Genomic DNA, 26,905 nt, shown 5'->3' on the forward strand with positions numbered 1-26,905 from the left:
TCGGAGAAGCAGCGGGCCTTCTGAGAACCTGTGAGAGAAAACGGGGAGGGAGCCATCAGAGTGTGATGTAAGCCTGACCCCAAGTGGAGGAGAGAGGGAAGGAAAGGCCAGCTGGAAGCATCCTAGCCCACTGTGCGGTCTGAAAGGTCAGCACAGTGACCCTTGGAGAATCCCCCAGCCAAGTTGGCCATCAGAGGAGTCTGGCACCGCCCCCTCCCCTCCACCACAGTGGACCTGCCTCAGGATCCCTGCCACGCTCAGTCATGGGCTGGGACCAGCCCAGCGGGAAGTGTGGCCTTAGAACAAACTCCGCCCTGGATTTCAGAGCATGGTAGCTGGGCCATCAGCCAATTACACTCCTGTAGTTGGAGGTCTGCTGGGCCCCTTCTCATGGCCACCACACGGAGATGAGCCCAGTGAGGTTCCTTCCAGCTCTGATATCCAATGATCTGAGCAATGTGTGCCCCAGAAGAGAAGCAGCCTGTGTTGGGACCCAGCTGCTGTGAGAGCCATGTGGGCCGTGGTAGGGCAGTGGGATCCCCATGGGATGCTGCCATCCCGGACATCGGGGTGAGCTCAGCTAACACCTGGACCCTTCCAACTGCCCAGGCCCCAGGGTGGAACCAACTTTGGCTGTTGCTTGACCCCAGAGCGAGGCTTCCCATCTAATTTCTATCCAGGCCTAGGGCTATCTGCCCCACTCCCAAAGGTGTCTTGAGAGTTCTGAATTCAAATCAGAACTTACCAGAAGGAAGAGGGACAGCAAATTACTTTCTAGTAGATCCCCTCTTGCAGAAAAGACAGACAATTTGAGCAACCAAGGATGGACCAAACCTCATCTTCAACATTCATTCATTCCCTCATTCATTCTTTCAACAAAAATTAAGTACCTCCTGCATGCCAGGAACTGTGCTAGACAGTGGGGATTCAAACGCGGGCACTCACAGCCTTTGATGGATCCCTGCCCCTTCTGATAACCCCCTGTCTACTCTGTCCACATGATGGAGCAGGGCAGGCAGAGGCTGAGGGTGTTGGCTTTTGGACTCAGGCAGGACAGGGTTTGAATTCTGGCTCTGCTCTGTGCTATTCCTTAAATGGGAATTTCATCAACTATTTCGTCAACAGTTAATATTTCTTACAGTAGTTAGTGCTCCATGTGGTGAGGAGGAAAGCTTTTAACATTAGAGTCTGAGCATTGCCCAGGGTTTGGTGTAGGAAGGAGCCTAGGTTCCTGGAAAGCAAGTCTAGGAGTGATGGAAGGAGGCCTCTGCTCTTCCACTCTGGCCAAGGCAGGAGCTCCTTTGCCTCAAGCCCCCTTGACAATGAGTGTGGATTGGGCTCTTCCCTGAGTCTGCAACTTCCTCTCCTTCCATGACGGTCATTGCTGTGGTGCCCATATCTCTGGGCCCAGTTCTGACAGGCATCCTGTTGGCCTTGCAAGGGAGGCCTAAGAGTTGTTTGACCCACACGTGTTTACCATCCCACACAGGTTCTGTGGCCTTTACACACTCGGGCAACCATGGATGTCACCCACCAGGCAGCTGCTTGGCCTGGGGTCAGAGCCTGGTCCTCTAAAACCTCCACTGGGCTTGTCTACACTGGCTGATTCACTTTGGGAGGTGGCCTGTGGTCCAGGCTGTTCTGCAGGACTCCCACTTTGATTACACCACTTAGTGCTCTGGGGACTTAGAGGGAATTTGACTGCCATCCGGTGCCAAGTTTCCAAATCTTTTGTTTAAAGAGAAGAATCTTTTTTTTCCTCCCAAATGAATTTATGAGAGAGCCCAACATGCAAAGCAGATTTTTAAAAAAATGGAGCTGCTCTGGTTTGAGTAGGGTGGAAGATGATGAGGATGAAGAGGGGGCAGTGGTGGCCTCCTCCACCCCTACCTTTTCATTCTCTGCTCCCTGAGACTCAAGGAGAACCCCAGGACTCTGAAGGACAGCCCTAAACTGCAGATCCAGTCCCACCCTGTCCATGTGTCTGGGGGGATGAACGGCCCAAGGATGAGTGAACATTTTCTGGGTACATTTTAAGAGCAGCTTTGACTGGTGTCAAGTGAGACCTCCAGAGCAGCCTGGTGGGCTCAGGAGCCTGGTGGGCTGCCAGAGGTCTAGACTGTCTTATTCTGCACCTCTTCCTGGCTGCTTGTCTGCTGCTTCTCCTTAACCATTATTTTTCCACACAGAGAAATGAATGCAAACTGTCAGATCAGAGTGCTGCTTTGTGTCAGGGCCAGAACCCCCTGCCCGTCTACCTCACCATCAATGTCAAGGATGATGTAAGCAACCAGGATTTCAGAGGTAACACTGGTGGCTAGCAATTTCCCTGGGGCAGGGTGGGTCCCTTCTCAGCAGGCAAAGGCACTCAGTACCCCAGCACACACATCCCGCCACCATACCTTTGCCAGCCTCCACACCAAGAATGTGCTGACAGCCGAAGAAATCCACTTGGCTATCCCCTTCTGCCCAGATGCATGTAGCCGGTGGGCAGCAGGGGTCCTGTGGCTCCCCTGAGCAGAGATTTGATGGGACAGAGGAAATAAAGGTCGTGAAGGGAAAGAGTCCTAGACATTTCTTAAGCTGCCAGGATGGAGGGACTCTAGAGATCTGCCCTGCTTCGGAGTCCGGTTTTGGTCCGGGTTTATGAGGCGCAAACGAGCCTGTGCAGCTTGCAAAACTGAGTCTTGCCGGGCCAGCAGAAGCCGGTCACGGGCGCCCCCCTGTGCCCTGCGGGGGAACTGCGGCCTCCCCATCCCAGGCTCCTCGCGGCCGGGGAGACAGCGCGAGCAGGGAGAAGGATGGGCGGGGCCGTCCCGGCCTGAGACTGATACCCTGCCCTGCTGCTTCGTGTGCAGAGTGGTTCGAGTTCTCCCCCTACGAGGTGGGCCTGCAGAAGTATGGAGCCTTCATTCCCACCGAGCTCTTCGGCTCCGAGTTCTTCATGGGGCGGCTGATGAGGAGGATCCCAGAGTCGCGGATATGCTACATGCTAGGTGACCTCTGGCTGGGGGAGGCCCCTGGGAACCCCGCCCCGTGCGGAACAGGCTCCGCGTTTGATTAGAGGAATGACGAGGAGACACGGTCTGTTCCCCCAGGATCATGTGCCAGGTGCTGGTGCTGGTTTGGATTATCCCTTGGGCATGTGACTCTCCTGGCATTTGTCAGCATACCCTCATTCCAGGAGAGACTCCTGAGCCTCCCAGCCTCCCAGACTGCCCTGATCTCCCTGTGACCCTGTGGGCCCAGAAGGACCTGACAGGGGCTCCTGGGTCACTGGGGAACAGAGGGGACTCTTCCAATGTCCTGGTCTCCAGTCGTCTCCCTGGTGTCCATTCAGAACCAGACTGGGAGTTGCAGGCTGAGATGAAAGCTTCTGGAACTTCTACCTCCTTCCCCCTGGTTCCAGGAAGCAACATGCCTGTTTCCAGGGCTTGAACCAGCCCCTGGGATCCAAGGGGCCAGAGGGGACCTCAGGGTGAAGACAGAGTCTCTGAGGAAGCCTGGCCCAGCTCCCAACACTATGTTCCCTGGTCCTCCAGAAGCCAGGCCCACTGAGTGCAGGGGCCTGACTGTGATGTCCACTCATAGAGTTCTCCCCTTCAGAGCCCGAAGTACATCTGTCAAAGGGCAACCGCAAAAAACGGACCCATCTTTACAGCCTCAACAACAGTTATGCCCTTATTTAAACTAGTTGTCTGCCTCCCCCTCCCTTCCATCTATCCCAAATCCAACCCATCCCAGAAAGTCCCACTTAAGCCCCATTTCTTCTGGGAAGTCAGCCCCGAAGCCCCCAGCCCCCAGCAGCCTCTCCTTCCTCTGAACACCTATGCTGTTGAGCATGTGGCTCAGAGATCTGTAGGTGAGACACTCGGACTTGAGCTCTGGTTCCTCATTTATTAGCTGTGCAAAGTAGGCCAAATTACCTAACCTTCCTGAGCTTCAGTGTTCTCATCTGTAAATTTGGCTTAAGAGTAAAACCAACCTTATGGAGGATTCAAATGGGTCAATATATGTGAAAGATTTCACATGAGTATTATTATTACTGTTTTGCTTTTTTTTTTTTTTTTTTTTTTTTTTGCGCTACGCGGGCCTCTCACTGTTGTGGCCTCTCCCGTTGCGGAGCACAGGCTCTGGACGCGCAGGCTCAGCGGCCATGGCTCACAGGCCCATCCGCTCCGCAGCATGTGGGATCTTCCCGGACCAGGGCACGAACCCGTGTCCCCTGCATCGACAGGCAGACTCTCAACCACTGCGCCACCAGGAAAGCCCTGTGTTGCATTTTTTAAATCATAATAAGAGATGGTGTTACATTTATCGAGTGCTCACCATGTGCCAGGCACTGTCCTAAACTAGTGTGTTAACTGATGCAAGGGGTGATTTCTGGACTTGAACTTGAAGCCTGCACTTGTCAGCATTAAGTTTCTCCTGGGGCTGTGCCTTATATGCCTTCATACCCTCTCCCAGTTCCAAGAGGAGGGTGGAGAAGAGCTGAGTCACTTATGTCGAGCTGCACTGTGGGGAGAGGGAAATGAAAGCCTGTCCCACTCCCTGAGCAGCTTGACTTGGAGGGGGCATCAAGTCCAAGGCGGAATCAATCAGTATTTGGGTGGGCCTGGAGGCTCTTGGGCAGAGCGGCTCACCGCTGGTCCTGCTCCCTAGGTTTGTGGAGCAGCATCTTCTCCCTGAACCTGCTCGATGCCTGGAATTTGTCCCACACCTCGGAGGAGTTTTTCCACAGGTGGACAAGGGAGAGAGTGCATGATATCGGTGGGTGACGCACCGGCTTCCCCTCCTGGTTGGGCGATGGGGGGGGTGGGGAAGGTGGATCAGCAACTGAGGACCAGTCCACCTGCCACGTGTTTCAACGTCATCCCTATGGCCCACGGAGATAGGAGGGCAGCTAGGGGGTCTTCCCTGCCTGGAAGGGAGGGTGATTACAGTTGGACACACCTTTGCCAGCTCTGGCCTGGCCCAGGGGAGTGGATGCACCGTGTGGTAGGCTTGGAAGAGCTGCACGGCACCCAGGAGAGCTGCAGAGGGTGGGGATCTATGAATGCAGTTAAAGGTCACCCTTCTGGACTCTCTGTTTTCTCTGGAACCCCTCCTTGCCTGTCACCCCACTCCTTCTCCTCTATCCTGCCCCTGTTCTATGTCTCTCCCCTGGGTCCTCCTGGCTCTGAGAACTAGACAAGGAAGGTGTGCACTGCACTTACAGGCTGACCCCTGGGTGCAGGGCAACCATGCGGTGCTTCACCTGGGCAATCTGGGGACTCCAGCTCTGTGACCTGTCCTTCATCCCCCCCCACCCCCGCTCCCCTGCAGAAGACGAGCCACTCCTACCTGAAATCCCCAAATGTGATGCCAACATCCTGGACACCACAGTGGTGATGCCAGGGTCATGGCTGTCCAATACTTTCCGCAACATCCTCACCTACCGGGCCTTTGTGTCTGAGTTCCACAACTTCCTGCTGGGGCTGCAGCTGCACACCGACTACCAACAGAATGGCCAGTTCTCCAAGTGGAAAGGTAACCTTACCTGCTGCCCCTTGAGGCCTACCTCTGTTTAGAGGAAGGGGAAGTGGATGTGGAGGGAGAAAGGATGAGAAAACTCCTTTGCCCATGTTCATTGGGCCCAAGTGGCAGACGCTCCCCATGGTGTATTCTACATCTGGTGAAGCCTTGAACAGTGGGTGGAGTGGTGGTGTATTTAATTAATTGAATCTGTACAATGACTCTATACAGCATCTATATAACAATCCCAGCAGGTAGAAGTTGACCCCGTTTTACAGTTGGGGAAATATGGGCCCTGACTTTCTACAGTTGTGTTCTGGGGGCACCTTTTTATTTTCTTCATTTTTTTCAAAAATGTATTTATTTTGTTTTATTTATTTTTGGCTGCGTTGGGTCTTCGTTGCTGTGCGCAGGTTTTCTCTAGTTGCTGCAAGTGGGGGCTACTCTTCGTTGCGGTGCACGGGCCTCTCATTGCGGTGGCTTCTCTTGCGGCAGAGCATGGGCTCTAGGCACACGGGCTTCAGCAGTTATGGCATGTGGGCTCAGTAGTTGTGGCGCACAGGCTTAGTTGCTCCGCGGCATGTGGGATCTTCCCGGACCAGGGCTCGAACTCATGTCCCCTGCATTGGCAGGTGGATTCTTAACCACTGCGCCACCAGGGAAGCCCCTGGGGACACCTTTTAATGTAAGTGCTGCCCCCGGAGTTGGGCAGGGATGGCCCAGCCCAGGCACCTCCAAATGGTGAGTGGCAGAGCTGGCTCGTAAACTGTGGTCTTGCAGCTTCAACTCAGGACTTCGTCCCCACCCTGCTGAGGCTCTAAATTTGACTTTCCACCATCTTTGGTATTTTACTTGGCCACAGCCTGCAATGGCTGCTTGAGCCTGGGCTAATAATCTTTGTCCTCACTATCTGGGGCAGAAAAGGCAGCTGGCTCTGGGCCCACGGTTTGCACTAATTTATAGGATATTCTTAAGCCCCTGCTACACCACAAATTCTGTGACTGAGCCGTAGTGGGCTTTCTGTGCACGTTCCATAAAAGACTTGCTAAACCCCCCAGATAATGCTGTTCTTCTTCAGCCTACTCAGGGGGACACTGGGACTCACCGGGCATCCTGGCCAAGGGGAGGGCTGGAGGCCAGGCTGAAGTGGATGAGCTCTGGGCAGGGCATCCCATCCCCACCAGGTGCCTCTGACCATCTGCTGAGATCAGGGCGCCAAGGAGTAAGGATAACCACAAGCCTTGACTTTCAGACACGGTGCTAGATGGCTTCCCAAACCAGCTGACAGGGTCCGTGAACCACTTGAGCCTGCTGGACACTGCATTCGTCGTCAACTCCAGCTACCCGCCCATCCTCAGGCCAGAGAGAAAAGCTGACCTCATCATCCACCTCAATTACTGTGCTGGGTCCCAGACAAAGGCAAGTTTGGCAAAGAAAGTCTCTCGTCCCACTCCCCACAGGCTCCTAGACTTAGCATCGGAGAAGCTCAAGCCACTATCCCTGATGGAGGTTAGACCTCCAAACCTCAGGGGCTTAGCCCGCTGGCCCTCACGCAATGGGTTTACTAGATTCACTAAGCTAATTCCAATTTTATTCTTACATTTGAGCATTTCCCATATTTGGTAATTCTTTAGCTGCAAAGAAAAAAGTAGTTTAAAAAATAAGCTTAGGGCTTCCCTGGTGGCACAGTGGTGAAGAATCTGCCTGCCAACTCAGGGAACACGGATTCGAGCCCATGTCCAGGAAGGACCCACGTGCCGCGGAGCAACTAAGCCCGTGCACTACAACTACCGAGCCCGTGCTCTAGAGCCCGCGAGCCACAACTGCTGAGCCCACGTGTCACAACTACTGAAGCCCGCGTGCCTAGAGCCCGTGCTCTGCAACAAGAGAAGCCTCCGCAGTGAGAAGCCCACACACAGCAACGAAGACCCAATGCAGCCAAAAATAAATAAATATATAAATTTATTTTTTTTAAAAAATAATAAGCTTAATAGAGCCCAGTCAACTGTAAAGTTTTGTACCACTTCAGGAGCTTGTAATTTCCTATGTTCAAAGTGATCATGGTCTCCCTAGTACCAGGAAGTATGAGCTTCCATGTAATTACACCAAAGAGTTAAGACCAGAGATTTTTATTTATTTTTATTTATTTCCTTTTGAAAAGTTCTGGATTTTCAAGGGAAAGAAATCGTTTTTTGGTCTACTTTATTTATTTTATTATTATTATTATTATTATTTTTATACAGCACGTTCTTATTAGTCATCAATTTTATATACATCAGTGTATACATGTCAATCCCAATCGCCCAATTCAGCACACTACCATCCCCACACCCCTGGGGTTTTCCCCCATTGGTGTCCATACGTTTGTTCTCTACATCTGTGTCTCAACTTCTGCCCTGCAAACCGGTTCATCTGTACCATTTTTCTAGGTTCCACATACATGCATTAATATACGATATTTGTTTTTCTCTTTCTGACTTACTTCACTCTGTATGACAGTCTCTAGATCCATCCACGTCTCAACAAATGACTCAGTTTCGTTCCTTTTTATGGCTGAGTAATATTCCATTGTATATATGTACTACATCTTCTTTATCCGTTCATCTGTCGATGGGAATTTAGGTTGCTTCCATGACCTCGCCATTGTAAATAGTGCTGCAGTGAACATTGGGGTGCATGTGTCTTTTTAAATTATGGTTTTCTCTGGGTATATGCCCAGTAGTTGGATTGCTGGATCATATGGTAATTCTATTTTTAGTTTTTTAAAGAACCTCCATACTGTTCTCCATAGTGGCTGTATCAATTTACATTCCCACCAACAGTGCAAGAGGGTTCCCTTTTCTCCACACCCTCTCCAGCATTTGTTGTTTGTAGATTTTCTTTTTTTTTTTTATGGTATGCAGGCCTCTCGCTGTTGTGCCCTCTCCTGTTGCGGAGCACAGGCTCCAGATGCGCAGGCTCAGCGGCCATGGCATATGGGCCCAGCCGCTTCGCAGCATGTGGGATCTTCCCGGTCCGGGACATGAACCCGTGTCCCCCGCATCGGCAGGTGGACTCTCAACCACTGCGCCACCAGGGAAGCCCCTGTTTGTAGATTTTCTCATGATGCCCATTCTAGCTGGTGTGAAGTGATACCTCATTGTAGTTTTGATTTGCATTTCTCTAATAATTAGTGATGTTGAGCAGCTTTTCATGTGCTTCTTGGCCATCTGTATGTCTTCTTTGGAGAAATGTCTATTTAGGTCTTCTGCCCATTTTTGGATTGGGTTGTTTGTTCCTTTAATATTGAGCTGCATGAGCTGTTTATATATTTTGGAGATTAATCCTTTGTCCATTGATTCATTTGCAAATATTTTCTCCCATTCTGAGGGTTGTCTTTTCGTCTTGTTTATGGTTTCCTTTGCTGTGCAAAAGCTTTGAAATTTCATTAGGTCCCATTTGTTTACTTTTGTTTTATTTCCAGTACTCTAGGAGGTGGATCAAAAAAGATCTTGCTGTGATGTATGTCAAAGAGTGTTCTTCCTATGTTTTCCTCTAAGAGATTTATAGTGTCCGGTCTTACATTTAGGTCTCAAATCCATTTTGAGTTTATTTTTGTGTATGGTGTTAGAGTGTTCTAATTTCATTCTTTTGCATGTAGCTGTTCAGTTTTCCCAGTACCACTTATTGAAGAGACTGTCTTTTCTCCATTGTATATCTTTGTCTCCTTTGTCATAGATTAGTTGACCATAGGTGCGTGGGTTTATCTCTGAGCTTTCTATCTTGTTCCATTGATATATGTTTCTGTTTTTGTGCCAGTACCATATTGTCTTGATTACTGTAGCTTTGTAGTATAGTCTGAAGTCCGAGAGTCTGATTCCTTCAGCTCCGTTTTTTCCCCTCAAGACTGCTTTGGCTATTCGGGGTCTTTTGTGTCTCCATACAAATTTTAAGATGATTTGTTCTAGTTCTGTAAAAAATGCCATTGGTAATTTGATAGGGATTGCATTGAATCTGTAGATTGCTTTGGGTAGTATAGTCATTTTCACAATATTGATTCTTCCAATCCTAGAACATGGTATATCTCTCCATCTGTTGGTATCATCTTTAATTTCTTTCATCAGTGTCTTATAGTTTTCTGCATACAGGTCTTTTGTCTCCCTAGGTAGGTTTATTCCTAGGTATTTTATTCTTTTTGTTGCAGTGGTAAATGGGAGTGTTTCCTTAATTTCTCTTTCAGATTTTTCATCATTAGTGTATAGGAATGCAAGAGGTTTCTGTGCATTAATTTTGTATCCTGAAACTTTACCAAATTCATTGATGAGCTCTAGTAGTTTTCTGGTGGCATTTTTAGGATTCTCTTTGTATAGTATCATGTCACCTGCAAACAGTGACAGTTTTACTTCTTCTTTTCCAATTTTGTATTCCTTTTATTTCTTTTTCTTCTCTGATTGCCATGGCTAGGTCTTCCAAGACTATGTTGAATAATAGTGGTGAGAGTGGACATCCTTGTCTTCTTCCTGATCTTAGAGGAAATGCTTACAGTTTTTCACCATTGAGAATGATGTTTGCTGTGGGTTTGTCATATATGGCCTTTATTATGTTGAGGTAGGTTCCCTCTATGCCCACTTTCTGGAGAGTTTTTATCATAAATGAGTGTTGAATTTTGTCAAAAGCTTTTTCTGCATCTATTGAGATGATCATATGGTTTTTATTCTTCAATTTGTTAATATGGTGTATCACATCAATTGATTTGCATATATTGAAGAATCCTTGCATCCCTGGGATAAATCCCACTTGATCATGGTGTATGATCCTTTTAATGTGTTGTTGGATTCTGTTTGCTGGTATTTTGTTGAGGATTTTTGCATCTATATTCATCAGTGATATTGGTCTGTAATTTTCTTTTTTTGTAGTATCTTTGTCTGGTTTGGGTATCAGGGTGACGGTGGCCTCATAGAATGAGTTTGGGAGTGTTCCTTCCTCTACAGTTTTTTGGAAGAGTTTGAGAAGGGTGGGTGTTAGGTTTTCTCTAAATGTTTGATAGATTTCACCTGTGAAGCCATCTGGTCCTGGACTTTTGTTTGTTGGAAGATTTTTAATCACAGTTTCAATTTCATTACTTGTGATTGGTCTGTTCATATTTTCTATTTCTTCTGGGTTCAGTCTTGGAAGTTTATACCTTTCTAAGAATTTGCCCGTTTCTTCCAGGTTGTCCATTTTATTGGCATAGAGTTGCTTGTAGTAGTTTCTTAGGATGCTTTGTATTTCTGTGGTGTCTGTTGTAACTTTTCCTTTTTCATTTCTAATTTTATTGATTTGAGTCCTCTCCCTCTTTTTCTTAATGAGTCTGGCTAATGGTTTATCAATTTTGTTTATCTTCTTAAAGAACGAGCTTTTAGTTTTATTGATCTTTGCTATTGTTTTCTTTGTTTCTATTTCATTTATTTCTGCTCTGATCTTTATGATTTCTTTCCTTCTGCTAACTTTAGGTTTTGTTTGTTCTTCTTTCTCTAGTTCCTTTAGGTGTAAGGTTAGATTTTTTATTTGAGATTTTTCTTGTTTCTTGAGGTAGGCTTGTATAGCTATAAACTTCCCTCTTAGAGCTGCTTTTGCTGCATCCCATAGGTTTTGGATCATCGTGTTTTCACTGTCATTTGTCTCTAGGTATTTTTTGATTTCCACTTTGATTTCTTCAGTGGTGTCTTGGTTATTTAGTAATGTATTGTTTAGCCTCCATTGTTTGTGTTTTTTACATTTTTTCCCTGTAATTCATTTCTAATCTCATAGCATTGTGGTCAGAAAAGATGATTGATATGATTTCAGTTTTCTTAAATTTACTGAGGCTTGAGTTGTGACCCAAGATGTGATCTATCCTGGAGAATGTACTGTGCGCACTTGAGAAGAAAGTGTAATCTGCTGTTTTGGGATGGAATATCCTGTAAATATCAATTAAATCTATCTGGTCTATTGTGACATTTAAAGCTTCTGTTTCCTTATTTATTTTCATTTTGGATGATATGTCCATTGGTGTAAGTGAGGTGTTTAAGTCCCCCACTAATATTGTGTTACTGTCGATTTCCTGTTTTATAGCTGTTAGCAGTTGCCTTATGTATGGAGGTGCTCCTATGTTGGGTGCATATATATTTATAATTGTTATATCTTCTTCTTGGATTGATCCCTTGATCATTATGGAGTGTCCTTCCTTGTCTCTTGTAACATTCTTTATTTTAAAGTCTATTTTATCTGATATGAGTATAGCTACTCCAGCTTTCTTTTGATTTCCATTTGCATGGAATATCTTTTTCCATCCCCTCACTTTCAGTCTGTATGTGTCCCTAGGTCTGAAGTGGGTCTCTTGTAGAGAGCGTGTATATGGGTCTTGTTTTTGTATCCATTCAGCAAGCCTGTGTCTTTTGGTTGGAGCATTTAATCCATTCACGTTTAAGGTAATTATCAATATGTATGTTCCTATGACCATTTTCTTAATTGTTTTGGGTTTGTTTTTGTAGATCCTTTTCTTCTCTTGTGTTTCCCACTTACAGAAGTTCCTTTAGCATTCGTTGTAGAGCTGGTTTGGTGGTGCTGAATTCTCTTCACTTTTGCTTGTCTGTAAAGCTTTTGATTTCTCCATCGAATCTGAATGAGATTCTTGCCGGGTAGAGTAATCTTGGTTGTAGGTTCTTCCCTTTCATCACTTTAAGTATATCATGCCAGTCCCTTCTGGCTTGTAGAGTTTCTGCTGAGAAATCGGCTGTTAACCTTATGGGAGTTCCCTTGTATGTTATTTGTCATTTTTCCCTTGGTGCTTTCAATAATTTTTCTTTGTCTTTAATTTTTGCCAATTTGATTACTATGTGTCTCAGCATGTTTCTCCTTGGGTTTATCCTGTATGGGACTCGCTGCGCTTCCTGGACTTGGGTGGCTACTTCCTTTCCCATGTTAGGGAAGTTTTCTACTATAATCTCTTCAAATATTTACCCTGGTCCTTTCTCTCTATAATGCAAATGTTGTTGCGTTTAATGTTGTCCCAGAGGGCTCTTAGGCTGTCTTCATTTCTTTTCGTGCTTTTTTCTTTATTCTGTTCCACAACAGTGAATTCCACCATTCTGTCTTCCAGGTCGCTTTTCCATTCTTCTGCCTCAGTTATTCTGCTATTGATTCCTTCTAGTGTAGTTTTCATTTCAGTTATTGTGTTGTTCGTCTCTGTTTGTTTGTTCTTTAATTCTTCTAGTTCTTTGTTAAACATTTCTTGCATCTTCTTGATCTTTGCCTCCATTCTTTTTCTGAGGTCCTGGATCATCTTCACTATCATTATTCTGAATTATTTTCCTGGAAGGTTGCCTATCTCCACTTCATTTAGTTGTTTTTCTGGGATTTTTTCTTGTTCCTTCATCTGGTACATAGCCCTCTGCCTTTTCATCTTGTCTATCTTTCTGTGAATGTTGTTTTTGTTCCACAGGCTGCAGGATTGTAGTTCTTCTTGCTTCTGCTGTCTGCCCTCTGGTGGATGCGGCTATCTAGGGGACTTGTGTAAGTTTCCTGATGGGAGGGACTGGTGGTGGGTAGAGCTGACTGTTGCCTTGGTGGGCAGAGCTCAGTAAAACTTTAATCCGCTTGAGTGTTGATGGGTGGGGCTTGGTTCCCTCCTTGTTGGTTGTTTGGCCTGAGGCAACCCAACACTGGAACCTACCTGGCCTCTTTGGTGGGGCTAAGGACAGACTCTGGGAGGGCTCACACCAAGGATTACTTCCCAGAACTTCTGCTGCCAGTGTCCTTATCCCCACAGTGAGCCACAGCCACACACACACACACACACACACACACACACACACACACCTGCCTCTGCAGGAGACCCTCCAACACTAGCAGGTAGGTCTGGTTCAGTCTCCCCTGGGGTCACTGCTCCTTCCCCTGGGCCCTGATGCACACACTACTTTATGTGTGCCCTCCAAGAGTGGAGTCTCTGATTCCCCCAGTCCTGTCGAAGTCCTGAAATCAATTCCCACTAGGCTTCAAAGTCTGATTCTCTAGGAATCCCTCCTCCTATTGCCAGATCCCCAGGTTGGGAAGCCTGATGTAGGGCTCAGAACCTTTACTCCAGTGGGTGGACTTCTGTGGTATAAGTGTTCTCCAGTCTGTGAGTCACCCACCCAGCAGTTAAGGGATTTGATTTTACTGTGATTACACCCCTCCTACCATCTCATTGTGGCTTCTCCTTTGTCTTTGGATGTGGGGTATCATTTTTGGTGAGTTCCAGTGTCTTCCTGTCGATGATTGTCCAGCAGCTAGTTGTGATTCTCGTGTTCTTGCAAGAGGGAGTGAGAGCATGTCCTTCTACTCCTCCATTTTGGTTCCTCTCCCTGCTCTACTTTAATACAGTCCTATCCTGAGGCCAGGGAAAGGGGAGTATAGACAGATGGCAAGGATGACACCAATGATAATGACCTAAGTTTATAAACAAGGGACAACATGCTTTCCTACACATGATCTCACTTGATCCTTACACCAGCTCTTTGAGGTAGATGGCACAACTGCTATTATTCCTATGTTATAGGTGAGGAAGGTGAGGCACAGAGAGGGTCAATGGCTTGCTTAAGATCGCACAGCTAGTGAGCTTAGAACGGGGAAGAACTAAGGGGATTCTGATACTCCAAGTCTGCTGCTTTTTCTGTTACATCCTGTTTATAAAGATGCCCTTTCAGAGTCCTTTCTGGCCCTGTCATGTTCCAAAGCCCATGCGTGTCCCGCGGGAGCCTGACCAGCCATGGCCGTCACCCTCTTAGGGAGCCAGCCACACCTCCAGGTCTGTGGGTGAAGCGTCATCGGAAGGGCTTCTGTCCAGTTGACTTGGGGAAGGAGCTTGCAGTCGGACACACACCAGCCTACTGCCTTAGGCTCTTCATCCTGATCTGGGTTTGTCCTAAAAATAGCACAAATAGGCAAAGCAGTTGGAGACCTGAGTTGTTAGCTGGGGAAATCAGAAAGCTGGACCTAAGAATTCTGTGTTTCTTGCCCACCCTCACCCCTCCTGATACTCAAACATGTCCTCCTGTGATGTTCCAGCCCATGAAACAAACCTGCAAGTACTGCACCGAGCAGAACATCCCCTTCCCCAAATATGAGGTGCAGGAGGAGGATGATAACCTCAAGGAGTGCTACCTGCTGGAGAACTCCCAGGAACCCGATGCCCCCACTGTGATTTTCTTCCCACTCATCAACAACACCTTCCAAAAGTACAAGGCCCCTGGTAAGCCACCGTGAGCTCGGGTCCCACCCCAACTGGCCTTGGACGGAGAGCTCCTGTTCTTAGACGTGTGCCGTCTTCCGACAGCACTAACGGGGAAGCCTGGCATAGCTCCTGTCTGAGCCCAACTTGGCTTTGGCGAGAAAGAACAGCCCGCCATGCCCCCGTGCACTGGTGATGTCAAGCTCTACTCTTTCAGTCATTCACAGGCTGGCACTGTGCAGTGCCAGGGAGGTCCTGAGATGGGCAAGCTATGTCCCCACCCTGGGGGGCTAGGAGGTGTGCGTGCGCATCTGCGTGTGTGAGTGTGCACATGGGCACGTTTTCTTGTGGGTGTGCAGGGGTGGGCCTCGGGGAGAGGGACAGAAACAAACCATTACAACCTCACGTGATAAGGGGCTACAGCAAGTCCTTCTGCTCCTCCAGGTGTGGAGCGAAGCCCCGAGGAGCTGGAGCAGGGCCAGGTTGACATCTATGGTCCCAAAACTCCCTACGCCACCAAGGAGCTGACGTACACGGGGGCCGCCTTCGACAAGCTGGTGAAGCTCTCTGAATATAACATCCTGAATAACAAGGACAAGCTCCTTCAGGCCTTGCGACTGGCAGTAGAGAAGAAGAAACGCCTGAAGAGCCAGTGTCCCACTAAAGTCCCAGGACACCCCTAAAGAGTCCCCCCTAAAGTCCCAGGACAATCCTGTGTCTGCTTCTAGCATCAGAGGTGCAGAACCCAGGGCTGACCGGTCCTCAGAGCCAGCTCCGTTCTCTAGCAAGGGCTGCAGGCAGGCTGGCCTGGGCTTTCTATCAAAAAATTAAAATGAAAAAAAAAAGTTGAGGGAGAAAGAGAAAGAGACAAAGGAAAACAACAAGGGGATGTACTGGAGCTTTATACCCCACCGAAAATTTTTTTTAAACATCTTTATTGGAGTATAATTGCTTTACACGGTTGTGTTAGTTGCTGCTGTATAACAAAGTGAATCAGCTATATGTATACATACATCCCCATATCTCCTCCCTCTTGCGTCTCCCTCCCACCCTCCCTATCCCACCCCCTAGGTGGTCACAAAGCACCGAGCTGATCTCCCTGTGCTATGCAGCTGCTTCCCACTAGCTTTCTATTTTACATTTGGTAGTGTGTATATGTCCATGCCACTCTCTCACTTCGTCCCAGCTTCCCCTTCCCCCTCCCCGTGTCCTCAAGTCCATTCTCTATGTCTGTGTCTTTATTCCTGTCCTGCCCCTAGGTACATCAGAACCTTTTTTTTTTTTTTTTTAGATTCCATATATATGTGTTAGCATACATGTATAGTTTGTTGTTCTCTTTCTGACTTACTTCACTCTGTATGACAGACTCTAGGTCCATCCAGCTCACTACAGATAGTTCAATTTCATTTCTTTTTATGGCTGAGTAATATTCCATTGTGTATATGTGCCACATCTTCTTTATCCATCTGTCTGTTGATGGACACTTAGGTTGCTTCCGTGTTCTGGCTATTGTACATAGTGCTGCAATGAACATTGTGGTACATGTCTATTTGAATTATGGTTTTCTCAGAGTATATGCCCAGTAGTATACCCACTGGAATTTTTTTAAACCTTCCCTGCATGGAAGGGGATCCAAGAGCCACAGGCTCCCACACATGCCTGAAGTGTGGAGAATAATAGCATGGCCCAATTTTATTTATATAAGAGGCTGGTTCCCCAGAAACCTTGGATTCAGAGCTGGAACTCAAAGCCCTCCCCTCACTACTCCTCTCTGCCCGGGAAATGCACAAGAGGACCTGAGAAGCATTCTGGGTTCTCTGGAAAAATGTTTTTTAATTTTTTTTATTTCTGAAGGTGGTCTTTATTTTTTTAAAATTTTTTAACATCTTTATTGGAGTATAATTGCTTTACAATGGTGTGTTAGTTTCTGCTTTATAACAAGATGAATCAGCTATACATATACATATATCCCCATATCTCCTCCCTCTTGCACCTCCCTCCCACCCTCCCTATCCCACCCCTCTAGGTGGTCACAAAGCACCAAGCTGATCTCCCTGTACAATGCAGCTGCTTCCCACTAGCTATCTGTTTTACATTTGGTAGTGTATATATGTCCATGCCACTCTCTCACTTTGTCCCGGCTTCCCCTTCCTCCTCCCCGTGTCCTCAAGTCCATTCTCTATGTCTGCGTCTTTATTGCTGTCCTGCCCCTAGGTTCTTCGTAACCATTTTTTTTTTTTAGATTCCATGTATACGTGTTAGCATACGGTGTTTTTCTCTTTCTGACTTACTTCAAATGCTTTTTAAAATTTAATGTGATTGCATTTTGTGATTTTTATTTTTATGAATCAGCTTATTAATAGGAAGCATAATGCTTGAAGATCTAGATGGAGCACTAGAGACATCCTGGTCTCTTCAACAACAAACACAAACAGGTGATGGGTTTTCAGCAGCCCCTCTGCAACCACTCAAAGGCCCGGGACAAGTGATCCCTGTGATCTCCACTGGGCAGCCTCGACTGAGCATCCAGCTCTGGCAAGATGCCAGGGAAAGCCCAAGTCTGCAGCTCCAGTTCACCAAACAAGGATCTGGGATGCAGCTCTGGGACGTCTGGGCAGGTACACGAGTCATAAGGTGAGTGATGCTGCCTGGTGCCGCCACTCCACGGGGCCACCACTCGCTGACCAACCTGCTCCAGAGGCATTTCTCCATCCTCTTACCACCTCCTCTCTGGTTTCCAGATGGTATTACTTATTTCTAAGCAGCATTTCTCTCATTTATTATGTAAACACCATGGCCAGAACATCCCAACTCTTGAAGAGTCACCCTGAGATAACAAAACTGGAAAGGATCAACCCAGAAAGGACTAGGTTAACCCTGAGGGAAATGCTCATCTTTGGAGATGGTTTCCAGGTGAATCTCTGGGAAAGCCCTGGGACACAGAAGCTCAAAGTATCCACATCTCCCATCAGGCTGGGAACTTAACTAAAGAAATGTGTAGGACTTCCCTGGTGGCGCAGTGGTTAAGAATCCGCCTGCCAATGCAGGGGACATGGGTTCGAGCCCTGGTCCGGGAAGATCCCACATGCCGTGGAGCAACTAAGCCCATGCACCACAACTGCTGAGCCCGCATGCCACAACTACTGAAGCCCATGCGCCTAGAGCCCTTGCTCCACAACAAGAGAAGCCACCACAATGAGAAGCCCATGCACCGCAACGAAGAGTAGCCCCCCGCTCTCCACAACTAGACAAAGCCCTTGCACAGCAGCAAAGACACAATGCAACCAAAAATAAATTTATTTTTTTAAAAAATGTGTAACCTGAGCCATTGAGATGCGTGTGCTGATGGAAGGCGTGACCAGAAAGGCATGTGGTCTACATGAAGCCCAGCAAACCTGGAAGACATGGCCCTCTCTCTGGGCCACCATGCTCCCTAAGCAGTCCTTTGGATGTTAGGAGATGTGTGGTGACAGGTGTCAGAAGTTTACCAAAATTGTCCTCTGATTTACATCCTTGCTACCCAAAGTGTGGTGGGGAACTGGTTAGAAATGCAGAATCTCAGGCCCCACCCTAGCCATACTGAATTCAGAATCTGCATTTTAAGGAGATTTTCACCTCCTCTCCACTGCCTTCAGGTGACGCTTATGCATATGAAAGTCTGAGAGGAGAGGGTATATGCCATGCTCACTCATAAGCTGGAAAGCATGAATCCATCACTTCCCCTGAGCCACTGATAAACTGGACTCCTGGACCTGCAAAGCTGGTCCCAACCCAGAGAATGCTGACTTGGGACCCCACCCTGCTCCAGCACCAGAGCAGCCAGCTGCCTCCACTTTGCCATCTTTTCTTTCCATCTGCAAGAAACAGGTTCTCCTTAAAATGATCAGAGTGAGCCACTGGGGAAGACCTGGGTGTTTATTGTAAGGTGAAGGCAGCCCTGCCTTGGATTCATCAAAGTATGTAAAACGAGGTTTATAAAATCATTGTATTCTTTGAGCACAGAATAAACTGGCCATGTGGGTAAATGCTGTCGACTCATCAGCTTTCATCAGATGGGGCTGCAAAATCTGCATAACTCCTGCTCTCATCCCTGCCTGGGCTTCCCACACGCACTGCCAGAGGTGTGAGAAGGCTGTTTTCATCCCAGTCCTCCTCTCCTCCTGCAGGGGTTCCCCCTTTCTTGTGTGGTGGGGTGCCCTTCTGTTTTTGTGAAGCCGTGTCAGCGACTAGTAGAGCACCAGCCCTTGCTGACTTATGCTGTTTGAAGCTCAGATGGTTTTCACGAAGCACTGATTGATGTAGAGGAAAGAAGGGCGGCCAGCATCAGCCTAGCACCTACCTGATACACAGCAGTCTGTGAACAGCCTCTGCTTTCCAGGAACTCAGATTTGGGTTGGGGGGTAAAACATGAAAAGATTTGTATACAGACTCGAGAAGTTAAATAGTGACTTAGCTTCTAAAACAATGCTGGCAATGTCACAGAGCAGGGGATGAGTAAGGGCCACACAAGGGATAAGGACAAAGTGTCATCAGCTTCGAGAGGGGCAAGAGCATAGGGTCCTGGGGAGGACAGGGAGGCTCCCTCCTCAGGTTCCCTGCTCTCCATCTATAACATGATTTAATAGAAAAATTAAATAAAACTCCTTTCTCCCCCAATGTCCCTCCCTCCCTGTCTCCCCTTTCCTTCCTGAGAGCAGCCAGCACACCACACTGCCACGCAGCCCAGTCACCCTGCCCCACAGTGGATGTTTTCTGCCCTTATGTCTCCATGAAAACACTTCTCCCCGAGGTCACCGATGCCCTCCTAATTGCCAATACACTGAGCTAAATGGCACCAGCCCTTTACAGGCCTTATCTTACTCGATTGTTCACCGCATTTGGCCCTGCAGACCACTCCCTCCTTCCTGAAACCCTCCCTTTCCCATGACTTCCTTGCCAACAGCAAGCAGTTCAGTTCCGCTTGCAAATATTTATTGCCTTCCCACTACGTGCCAGTCACTGCTGTAGGCACTGGGACAACAACAAAAAAAAAGGATGAACAATTGACCCCACACTTCAAGGAGCTTCCTTCTGGTCCCATGCAGGAGACCTCCATGGAAACAGAGGCTTGCAATACGAAGAAGTTCCATATTAGCTGTGTACACAGGGGCACACATTAGGGGCTGCCAACCCAGCCCTAGAGGGAAGGGGCCACATGTGCTTGGACATTTTCAAGCCTCTTCCCTGGCCTCACCTCCCCTCTCTCCTTTAACTGCTAGTATTCCTTGAGGCTCTTTCCTTAGCTCTCCCCCCTTCTCACTCTATACTCTCCTTAAGCAATCTCATCTACACCCAGGTCTTCTACTACTGCTTCTATTTTGAAAACTCGCAACCCTTTAGTTCTAGCCAAGGTAATGTCCTAAGTTCTTGATTCATGTATTCAAATTCTGTATCAGTTAACATTGCTTTTGCTACATAACCAAAAAGGATCTAAAGAGGCTTAAACAAGACAGAAGAAGTTTATTTTTCTTTTTCTTATCGGAGACCCAGGCTCCTTTCAGCTCTTGCTTCTGCCATCCTCAAGTTTTCCTTCTGGTCCAGTATGGCTGTTGGAGCTCCACCCATCATGCCCACATTCCAGGCAGCAGGAAGGATAAAGGGGTCTCAGCATATTTCATGTAGCATAATGTTTTCAAGGTTCATTGAGATTGTGACATAAGACAGAATTTCCTTCATTTTTAAGGCTGAATAATATTTCATTGTATGTATATACACATATTTTGTTTATCCATTCATCCATCAATCGACACTTAGGTTGCTTCCACCTCTTGAGTATTGTGAGTGGAACTGCTATGAACATGAGTATGCAAATATGTCTTAGAGACCCTACCTTCAATTCTTTTGGATATATACCCAGAAATGGGATTGCTGGATAATATGGTACTTCTATCTTTAATTATTTGAGGAACTGCCATACTGTTTGCCATAGCAATTACATGGATTCACTTCTGTAATCTGCTTTTTTCCACTTAAAAATATATTCTGAGCATTTTCTCAGGTCACTAATACTCTTCTTATAAAACAATTTTCAGAGACTGCGTAGGAATCCATCATCTGCTTAACTAGTCCTTCATGGGGGGGACAACTAGTCACAGCTTGTCACTTATAAATGATATGCTGATAGACATTCCTTTGATAAATCTCTACATTCATTATTCCCTCAGGATAAAATTCCTGAGAAGTGTGAGCATTTCTAACAACTAGTAAAGGTATAATTGATGTACAATAAACTGCACATATTTAAAGTACGCAATTTGTTGAGTTTCAACAGATATAACCAACTGTCAACCATAACCACAATCAAGGTAATGAGTAAATCCTTCAGGCCAGCAAAAGTCTTCTTCTTCTCATGCCCTTTGTAATCCTTCCCTCTGCTCCTCCCCTGCTGGGTCACGTGGTAGGTGTATGCTTCACTTTTTAAGACACTGCCAAACTGTTTTCCAAAGTGGTTGTACCATTTTACATTCCACTGGCAAATGAATGAGGGTTCCAGTTGTTCCACATCCTCACCAACAACTGGTATGATCATACTTAATTTCAGACATTCTAATAGGTATATAACAGTATCTTGGTGTGTTTTTTTCTTCCCCCTGCACCGCCTGGCTTGCGGAATCTTAGTTCCCTGACCAGGGGTTGAACCTGGGCCACGGCAGTGAAAGCGCCGAGTCCTAACCACTGGACTGCCAGGGAACTCCCTGTGTTCTTGATATTGAGATTTAAGAGGTCTTTATATATTCTGGATACAAGTCCTTTATCAGATATGTAATTTGCAAATGTATTCTCCTAGTCTGTGATTTGTCTTTTCATTCTCTTTTCAGTATCTTTCAAAGGCCAGGAGTTCTTAATTTTGATCAAGTCCAATTTATCAATTTTTTTCTTTTATGGATCATGCTTTTAGTATCATCTAAGAAACCTTTCCCTATGTAAGGTCACAAAGGTTTTCTGCTATGTTTTTGTCTAGAAGTTTTATAACTTTAAGTCTTACATTTCTGTTTATAATCATTTTGAGATAATTTTTACATATAGTGCAAGGTAGAGATCAAAGTTCATTTTTTCACATATGGATGTCCAACTGTTCTAGCATTATTGGTTGAAAAGACTTTCCTTTATCCATTGAATTGCCTTTGCACTTTGTGAAAAATCAATTGACCATGTATGTGTGAGTCTGTTTCTAGACTCTATTTTGTTCTTTTGATATATTAGTCTATCTCTATACCAATACCATGCTGTCTTGATTTCTGTAGCTTTACAATGAGTTTTGAAATTAGGCAGTATGTTTTCCAACTTTGTTATTTTTCAAAGTTGTTCTGGCTATTTTAGGTCCTTTGCATTTACATGTGAATTTAGAATCAGCGTGTCAATTAACAAAGATAAAAGCCTGCTGGGATTGCACTAAATCTATATATATCAGTTTGGAGAAAATTGACATCTTAACAATATTGAGTCTTGTGAGCCACAAGCATGATATATATCTCCATTTATTTAGACCTTCTTTATTTCTCCCGGAAATGCTTTGTAGTTCTCAGTGTACAGGCCTTGTACATTTGTAAAATTAGGTTTATCCTTAAGTATTTAATATTTTCAATGCTATTGTAAATGCTATTGATTATTTTTACTTCATTTCTAGTATATAAAAATACAGCAGGTTCTTGTCTTATACCCAGCAACCTTGCTAGGCTCACTTAGTTCTGCTAGCTTTTTTTGTATATTGCATAGAATTTTCTACATAGATGATCATATTTTCTGCAAATAGAGTTTTACTCCGTCCTATCCAATCTAGATACCTTTTCTTTTACTTGCCTTATTGTAGTGACTAGAACCTCTAGTAGGATATTAAACAGAAGTGGTAAAATCAGACATCTTTACCTTGTTCCTGATTGTAGAGGGAAAGCTTTCAGTCATTTCACCTTAATTATGATGTTGAGAAGTAGAAGTCTTGAATGTGCATTTTCAAGATTTTTGATAAGTATGGACTCCAGAGAAGTTCCAATTTACACCATCTCCAGCAATGTATGAGAAGGTACCTTTTCCTACACCCTTGCCAACATTAGGCATCAACTTAGAAAAATAAAAGTCTGCCATTCTTAATGTTATCTGTTCATTTTAAATTTGTTTCTTTGATTATTAATGGAGATCATCATCATTTAATGTTTACTAGCCAGTTGTATTAGTTTTTTTAGTTGTCTATGTCCTTTGCTCATTTGTCTAATGCGATGTTCAGTTTTATTCATTTCTTTCTTAATAACTTCATAGTAGCTTTTTAAAGTTCTAATGCCCTTAATTAAATATGTATATCACATATGTCTGTAATATTTTACCCAATTTGTCTTTTGCCCTTTACTTTTGTTTATGGACTTGTTTTGTTTTTTATATATACTATTTTTAATAGAATTTTTTAAAGCAGTCTTAAATTCACAGCAAAATTAAGTATAAAGTACAGAGAGTTCCCATGTATCCCTTATCCTTGCAACACAGCCTTCCCACTATCAGCATCCCACATGATCAACATCCTACACCAGAGTGTTACAATCAATGAACCTAACCTACACTGACACATGATTATCACCCCAAATCCACAGTTTACATTAGGGTTCCCTCTTGGTGTTATGTATTCTATGGATTTGGACAAATGTATAATGATATGTATCCACAATTACATTATCACACAGAATAGTTTCACTGCCCTACAAACCTGTGCCCTTCCTACTCATCCTTCCCTCCTCTCTAACCCCTGGCAACCACTGATCTTTTTACAGTCTCCATAGTTTTGCCTTTTCCAAACTGTCATACAGTTGCAATAATATAGTATGTAGGCTTTTTAGACTGGCTTCTTTCACTTAGTAATATAGTTTTAAGTTTCCTCCATGTCTTTTCCTGGCTTGACAACTCATTTATTTTTAGCTGAATAATATTTCATTGTCTAAATGTACCACAGTTTACTTACCCATTCACCTCGTTAAGGACATCTTAGTTGCTTCCTAGTTTTGGCAATTATCAATAATGCTGCTATAAACACGTGTGCAGTTCTCCTGTGGGCATAAGTTTTCAACTCATTTGGGTAAATACCAAGGAGAGCAAATTCTGGATCACATGGCAAGAGTATGTTTATATGGGTTTGTTTGTATGTATTTTTTTAAAAAATGAAGCCTTTACTTTTTTGTTGACAAATCTATCAACTTTTTTTTTCATAATTTCTATCTTTGATTTTGATTAGAAAAGCTTTTCCCTTCCAAATTTTACAAATCTTCGGTAGCTTCTGAAGTAGTAGTTCTTATTCTAGTAGGTCTATGGTTTCATTTTATTTTTACATTTCAGTCTTTATTTTGACATGAGGCAGATATCTAACTACATTTTCCCTTGGCTTTCTTTTCACTTCCTTAGTCACACATAGCTCCCTCTAAATACTTTATCCACACAACTCCAAAGGAATTCCCAATTTACAAACAAGAAAACTGAGGCAGAGAGACAACTCATTGCATTTAAGATCACATAGCCATTAATTTATATAGTCAGAATTCAAACCCAGGTCTTTTGATGCCAAATCCTGTTCTCTCCACCACAGCCTTGATACTCAAATTATGATCCATGAACAAGCAGATCCATCTCCTGGGGGCTTGTTAGAAATGCAGTCTTGGGTCCCATCCCATACCCACTGAATCAGACTGCATTGCTATCAAATGTGAGAAGTCTGTTGTGATCCTATTACCTCACATTTAGGATACATTAGAATCACCTGGGGGTAGTTGTTGAGCTCCATCCCTCTTCAATATTTTAATTCAGCAGGTCTGGGGTGATGACCAGAAATCTGCATTTTTAACAAGTATCCCAGGTTATTCTTATGCAGGTGCCCCCCTCCACCACACTTGAGAAATGCTCTGAAACAACTGAGACATTTTAAAACTGTAACCTAGGACACCAAAAGTGATGGCTGATTACTTCTCCCAACTCAATTTAGATGTACCCTTTTCACCTGAAAAAGAGACAGCTAGGAGGTAACAGTCTTTTTATGTTACTATGTGGCAATGAGGTTGTAATAATAAGGATCACTAAATCTTCAAATTTACAGAAAATCAGATAAAGAAAACTAAGGGCAAAAGGTCTTCAATCGACCCAGAATTTAGTGGAGGCAGTGTGGAGAAACATATGCCCAAGTAGATTGAAGTCTACTTCCCCTACTTCAACTATTGTCAACTGTGTCCGTGAGTCAGGGTCTCTTCACCAATAAAATGAGTGTAATAACCTGCCAGTAGGTAGAAAGAACCTGCCTGTCAACTTTCTGAACATTTGTCCCCAGCATCGACGTCCATAGGGCTGGAATGAGTAAACGTTCCGGGAGACTAAGCAGCCTCCGGAGGCTTTTTTATTACCAGCTCAGATTTGCCCGGAAGCCGACGCCACCTGGCCAGAGGTGCGGCCGAGTAGACCAAAAGAGGGCCCCTCCTTTGGCCGGTCTACGCTGGTGGTTTCGAGAAACACCCTCTTCCCCTTCCCAGTCCTCCAGAAGGGCTCCGTCATCAATAATTCATTAAGAGCCTCCTCTCCATTGGTTGGCGCCTCCACCCGCGCTGGCAACAGCCCAATGAGGAAGGACTTGAGAGAGCTCTTCTGAATAGTGAACGAGCTCCCGTGACGTAGAGACTGGGGATTGGCTGAGACGGCGCGAGGCGGGGCCAGCTCGGGCGGTGGCTAGGACGGCCTGGGGCGCTCAGTGCGAGCTGGGGAGGGTCGAGTCAGGAGTGGGGACGGATAGCTGGACCTGCACTGAGAGGGCGAGCGTGGGGTGCGGACGGGCGGACCGGCGGCAGGATGTTTAGCTGGTTGGGGCGGCAGGCGGGCGGCCGCGAACGAATGGGCGGCGCGGACGCCGTGCAGACGGTGACGGGCGGCCTGCGCTCGCTCTACCTGCGCAAGGTGCTGCCGCTGGAGGAGGCGTACCGCTTCCACGAGTTCCACTCACCCGCGCTGGAGGACGCCGACTTTGAGAACAAGCCCATGGTCCTGCTGGTGGGCCAGTACAGCACGGGCAAGACCACGTTCATCAGGTAACCCTCCCCGCCCGCTCCTCACCCCTGCCTGCGCACCTGTCCCCACCACCTAGGTGGAGGCGGTCCTCCCCACGTGTGTGCGTATTGTCACCAGCCTCCCGCCTCCCTCGGGCTTCCTGAAGCGCCCACCTTCCCTTGGAGGAACCCCGTCTCCGCTGCTTCCTCCTCCAGTATCGGCGTGACCTCAGGTTCCCCGTCCGAGCGCGGTGCCCGGGTGTCCGAAGCCCCACCCGGGGCGCGGCCGACAAAGTAGGGGCCGGCTCTCCCTAGCGGCCAGGAGGGTCCTCGAAACCGCCCCCCGCCCCTGTCTGCGTACTCCGAGCCCTCCTTCCTTGCTTTTGGAAAGGCACTTCTCTGGTTGGCATTATCTTGTCACCCTAGCCTGGAAACCCGGGGAAGGGAGGGAGAGCGAGGTTATAGTAAGTACCTTCTTGATGAGCTAGTGAGGGCTACGGCTGGAAATGGGGACAGAGGTGTGGGGTATCAGAATGTGTTATTGAGTCAAAGTTGGAAAGTTAAGCCCCTAGCACAGTGCCCCGCGAATAACTATTTGTTGGATGAATGAAAGAAAGAAAGAATGAATGGCAACAGTAGAGGGTATTGCCCACTCCCCCTTCCCTTGCGGTCCTTGCACGCCGCCTCCACCACAGTGTTCGGGGAACAGGGTAGAGAGGCCGCCTTCATTCAGCTCTTGCACAGCCTCCCTTTACTGTGCGTTAGGAAGTTAGCTGTGTGTAGCCGCCGCACCAGCGGATGCCCAGTGGAACTAAGGGGGAGTGTCATATTACTATTCGTTAGTTTCCATTTCTTAGGTGGGTCAGTCCCTCCTCCCTCACCCTTGACAGCTGACAATATTGTCATGCTCGCTGTGTCTCCAAAAGCAAACAGTTACTGGGCATGCCTTGACATTCAAATCGTATAGCTCCTTCCTAGTGATTTTTGATGGGAAATCATTTACATTGTAACAGATAGCTTTTTGAAGAGGCTATTTTACTTTTAAAGCAGCTGGCATATTAAGACTCACTTTCTTTGGTTAGGAGACTTGTTTTCCTGGGTTAAACTGTGTCAGTTGAAACAAAGTAATCATTTAAGGTTTTGA

General features: G+C 46.1%; 2 protein-coding genes across 2 annotated transcripts in view; both read left to right on the plus strand.

Annotated features, from left to right (window-relative positions):
* The window catches only part of PLA2G4E (phospholipase A2 group IVE), a gene marked incomplete at its 5' end in the record, with an annotated part of 43,661 nt that extends 27,960 nt beyond the window's left edge, over positions 1-15,701 (plus strand). The window contains 7 exon segments of the mRNA XM_082618713.1: positions 2,190-2,304; positions 2,859-2,996; positions 4,663-4,770; positions 5,326-5,529; positions 6,767-6,933; positions 14,560-14,743; positions 15,167-15,701. Of these exon segments, the coding sequence (XP_082474839.1) occupies positions 2,190-2,304; positions 2,859-2,996; positions 4,663-4,770; positions 5,326-5,529; positions 6,767-6,933; positions 14,560-14,743; positions 15,167-15,405 (1,155 nt within the window). The 3' untranslated portion in view covers positions 15,406-15,701.
* A 9,763-nt stretch (positions 15,702-25,464) lies between these two features.
* The window catches only part of EHD4 (EH domain containing 4), a 91,323-nt gene continuing 89,882 nt past the window's right edge, over positions 25,465-26,905 (plus strand). Inside the window, exon 1 of the mRNA XM_082618908.1 lies at positions 25,465-25,803. Within this exon, the coding sequence (XP_082475034.1) occupies positions 25,568-25,803 (236 nt within the window). The 5' untranslated portion in view covers positions 25,465-25,567. The remainder of the gene's footprint in view (positions 25,804-26,905) is intronic.

The sequence above is a fragment of the Mesoplodon mirus genome (assembly GCF_964341445.2).
Source record: "Mesoplodon mirus genome assembly, chromosome: 4".
In the NCBI taxonomy this organism is placed as follows: Eukaryota; Metazoa; Chordata; class Mammalia; order Artiodactyla; family Ziphiidae; genus Mesoplodon; species Mesoplodon mirus.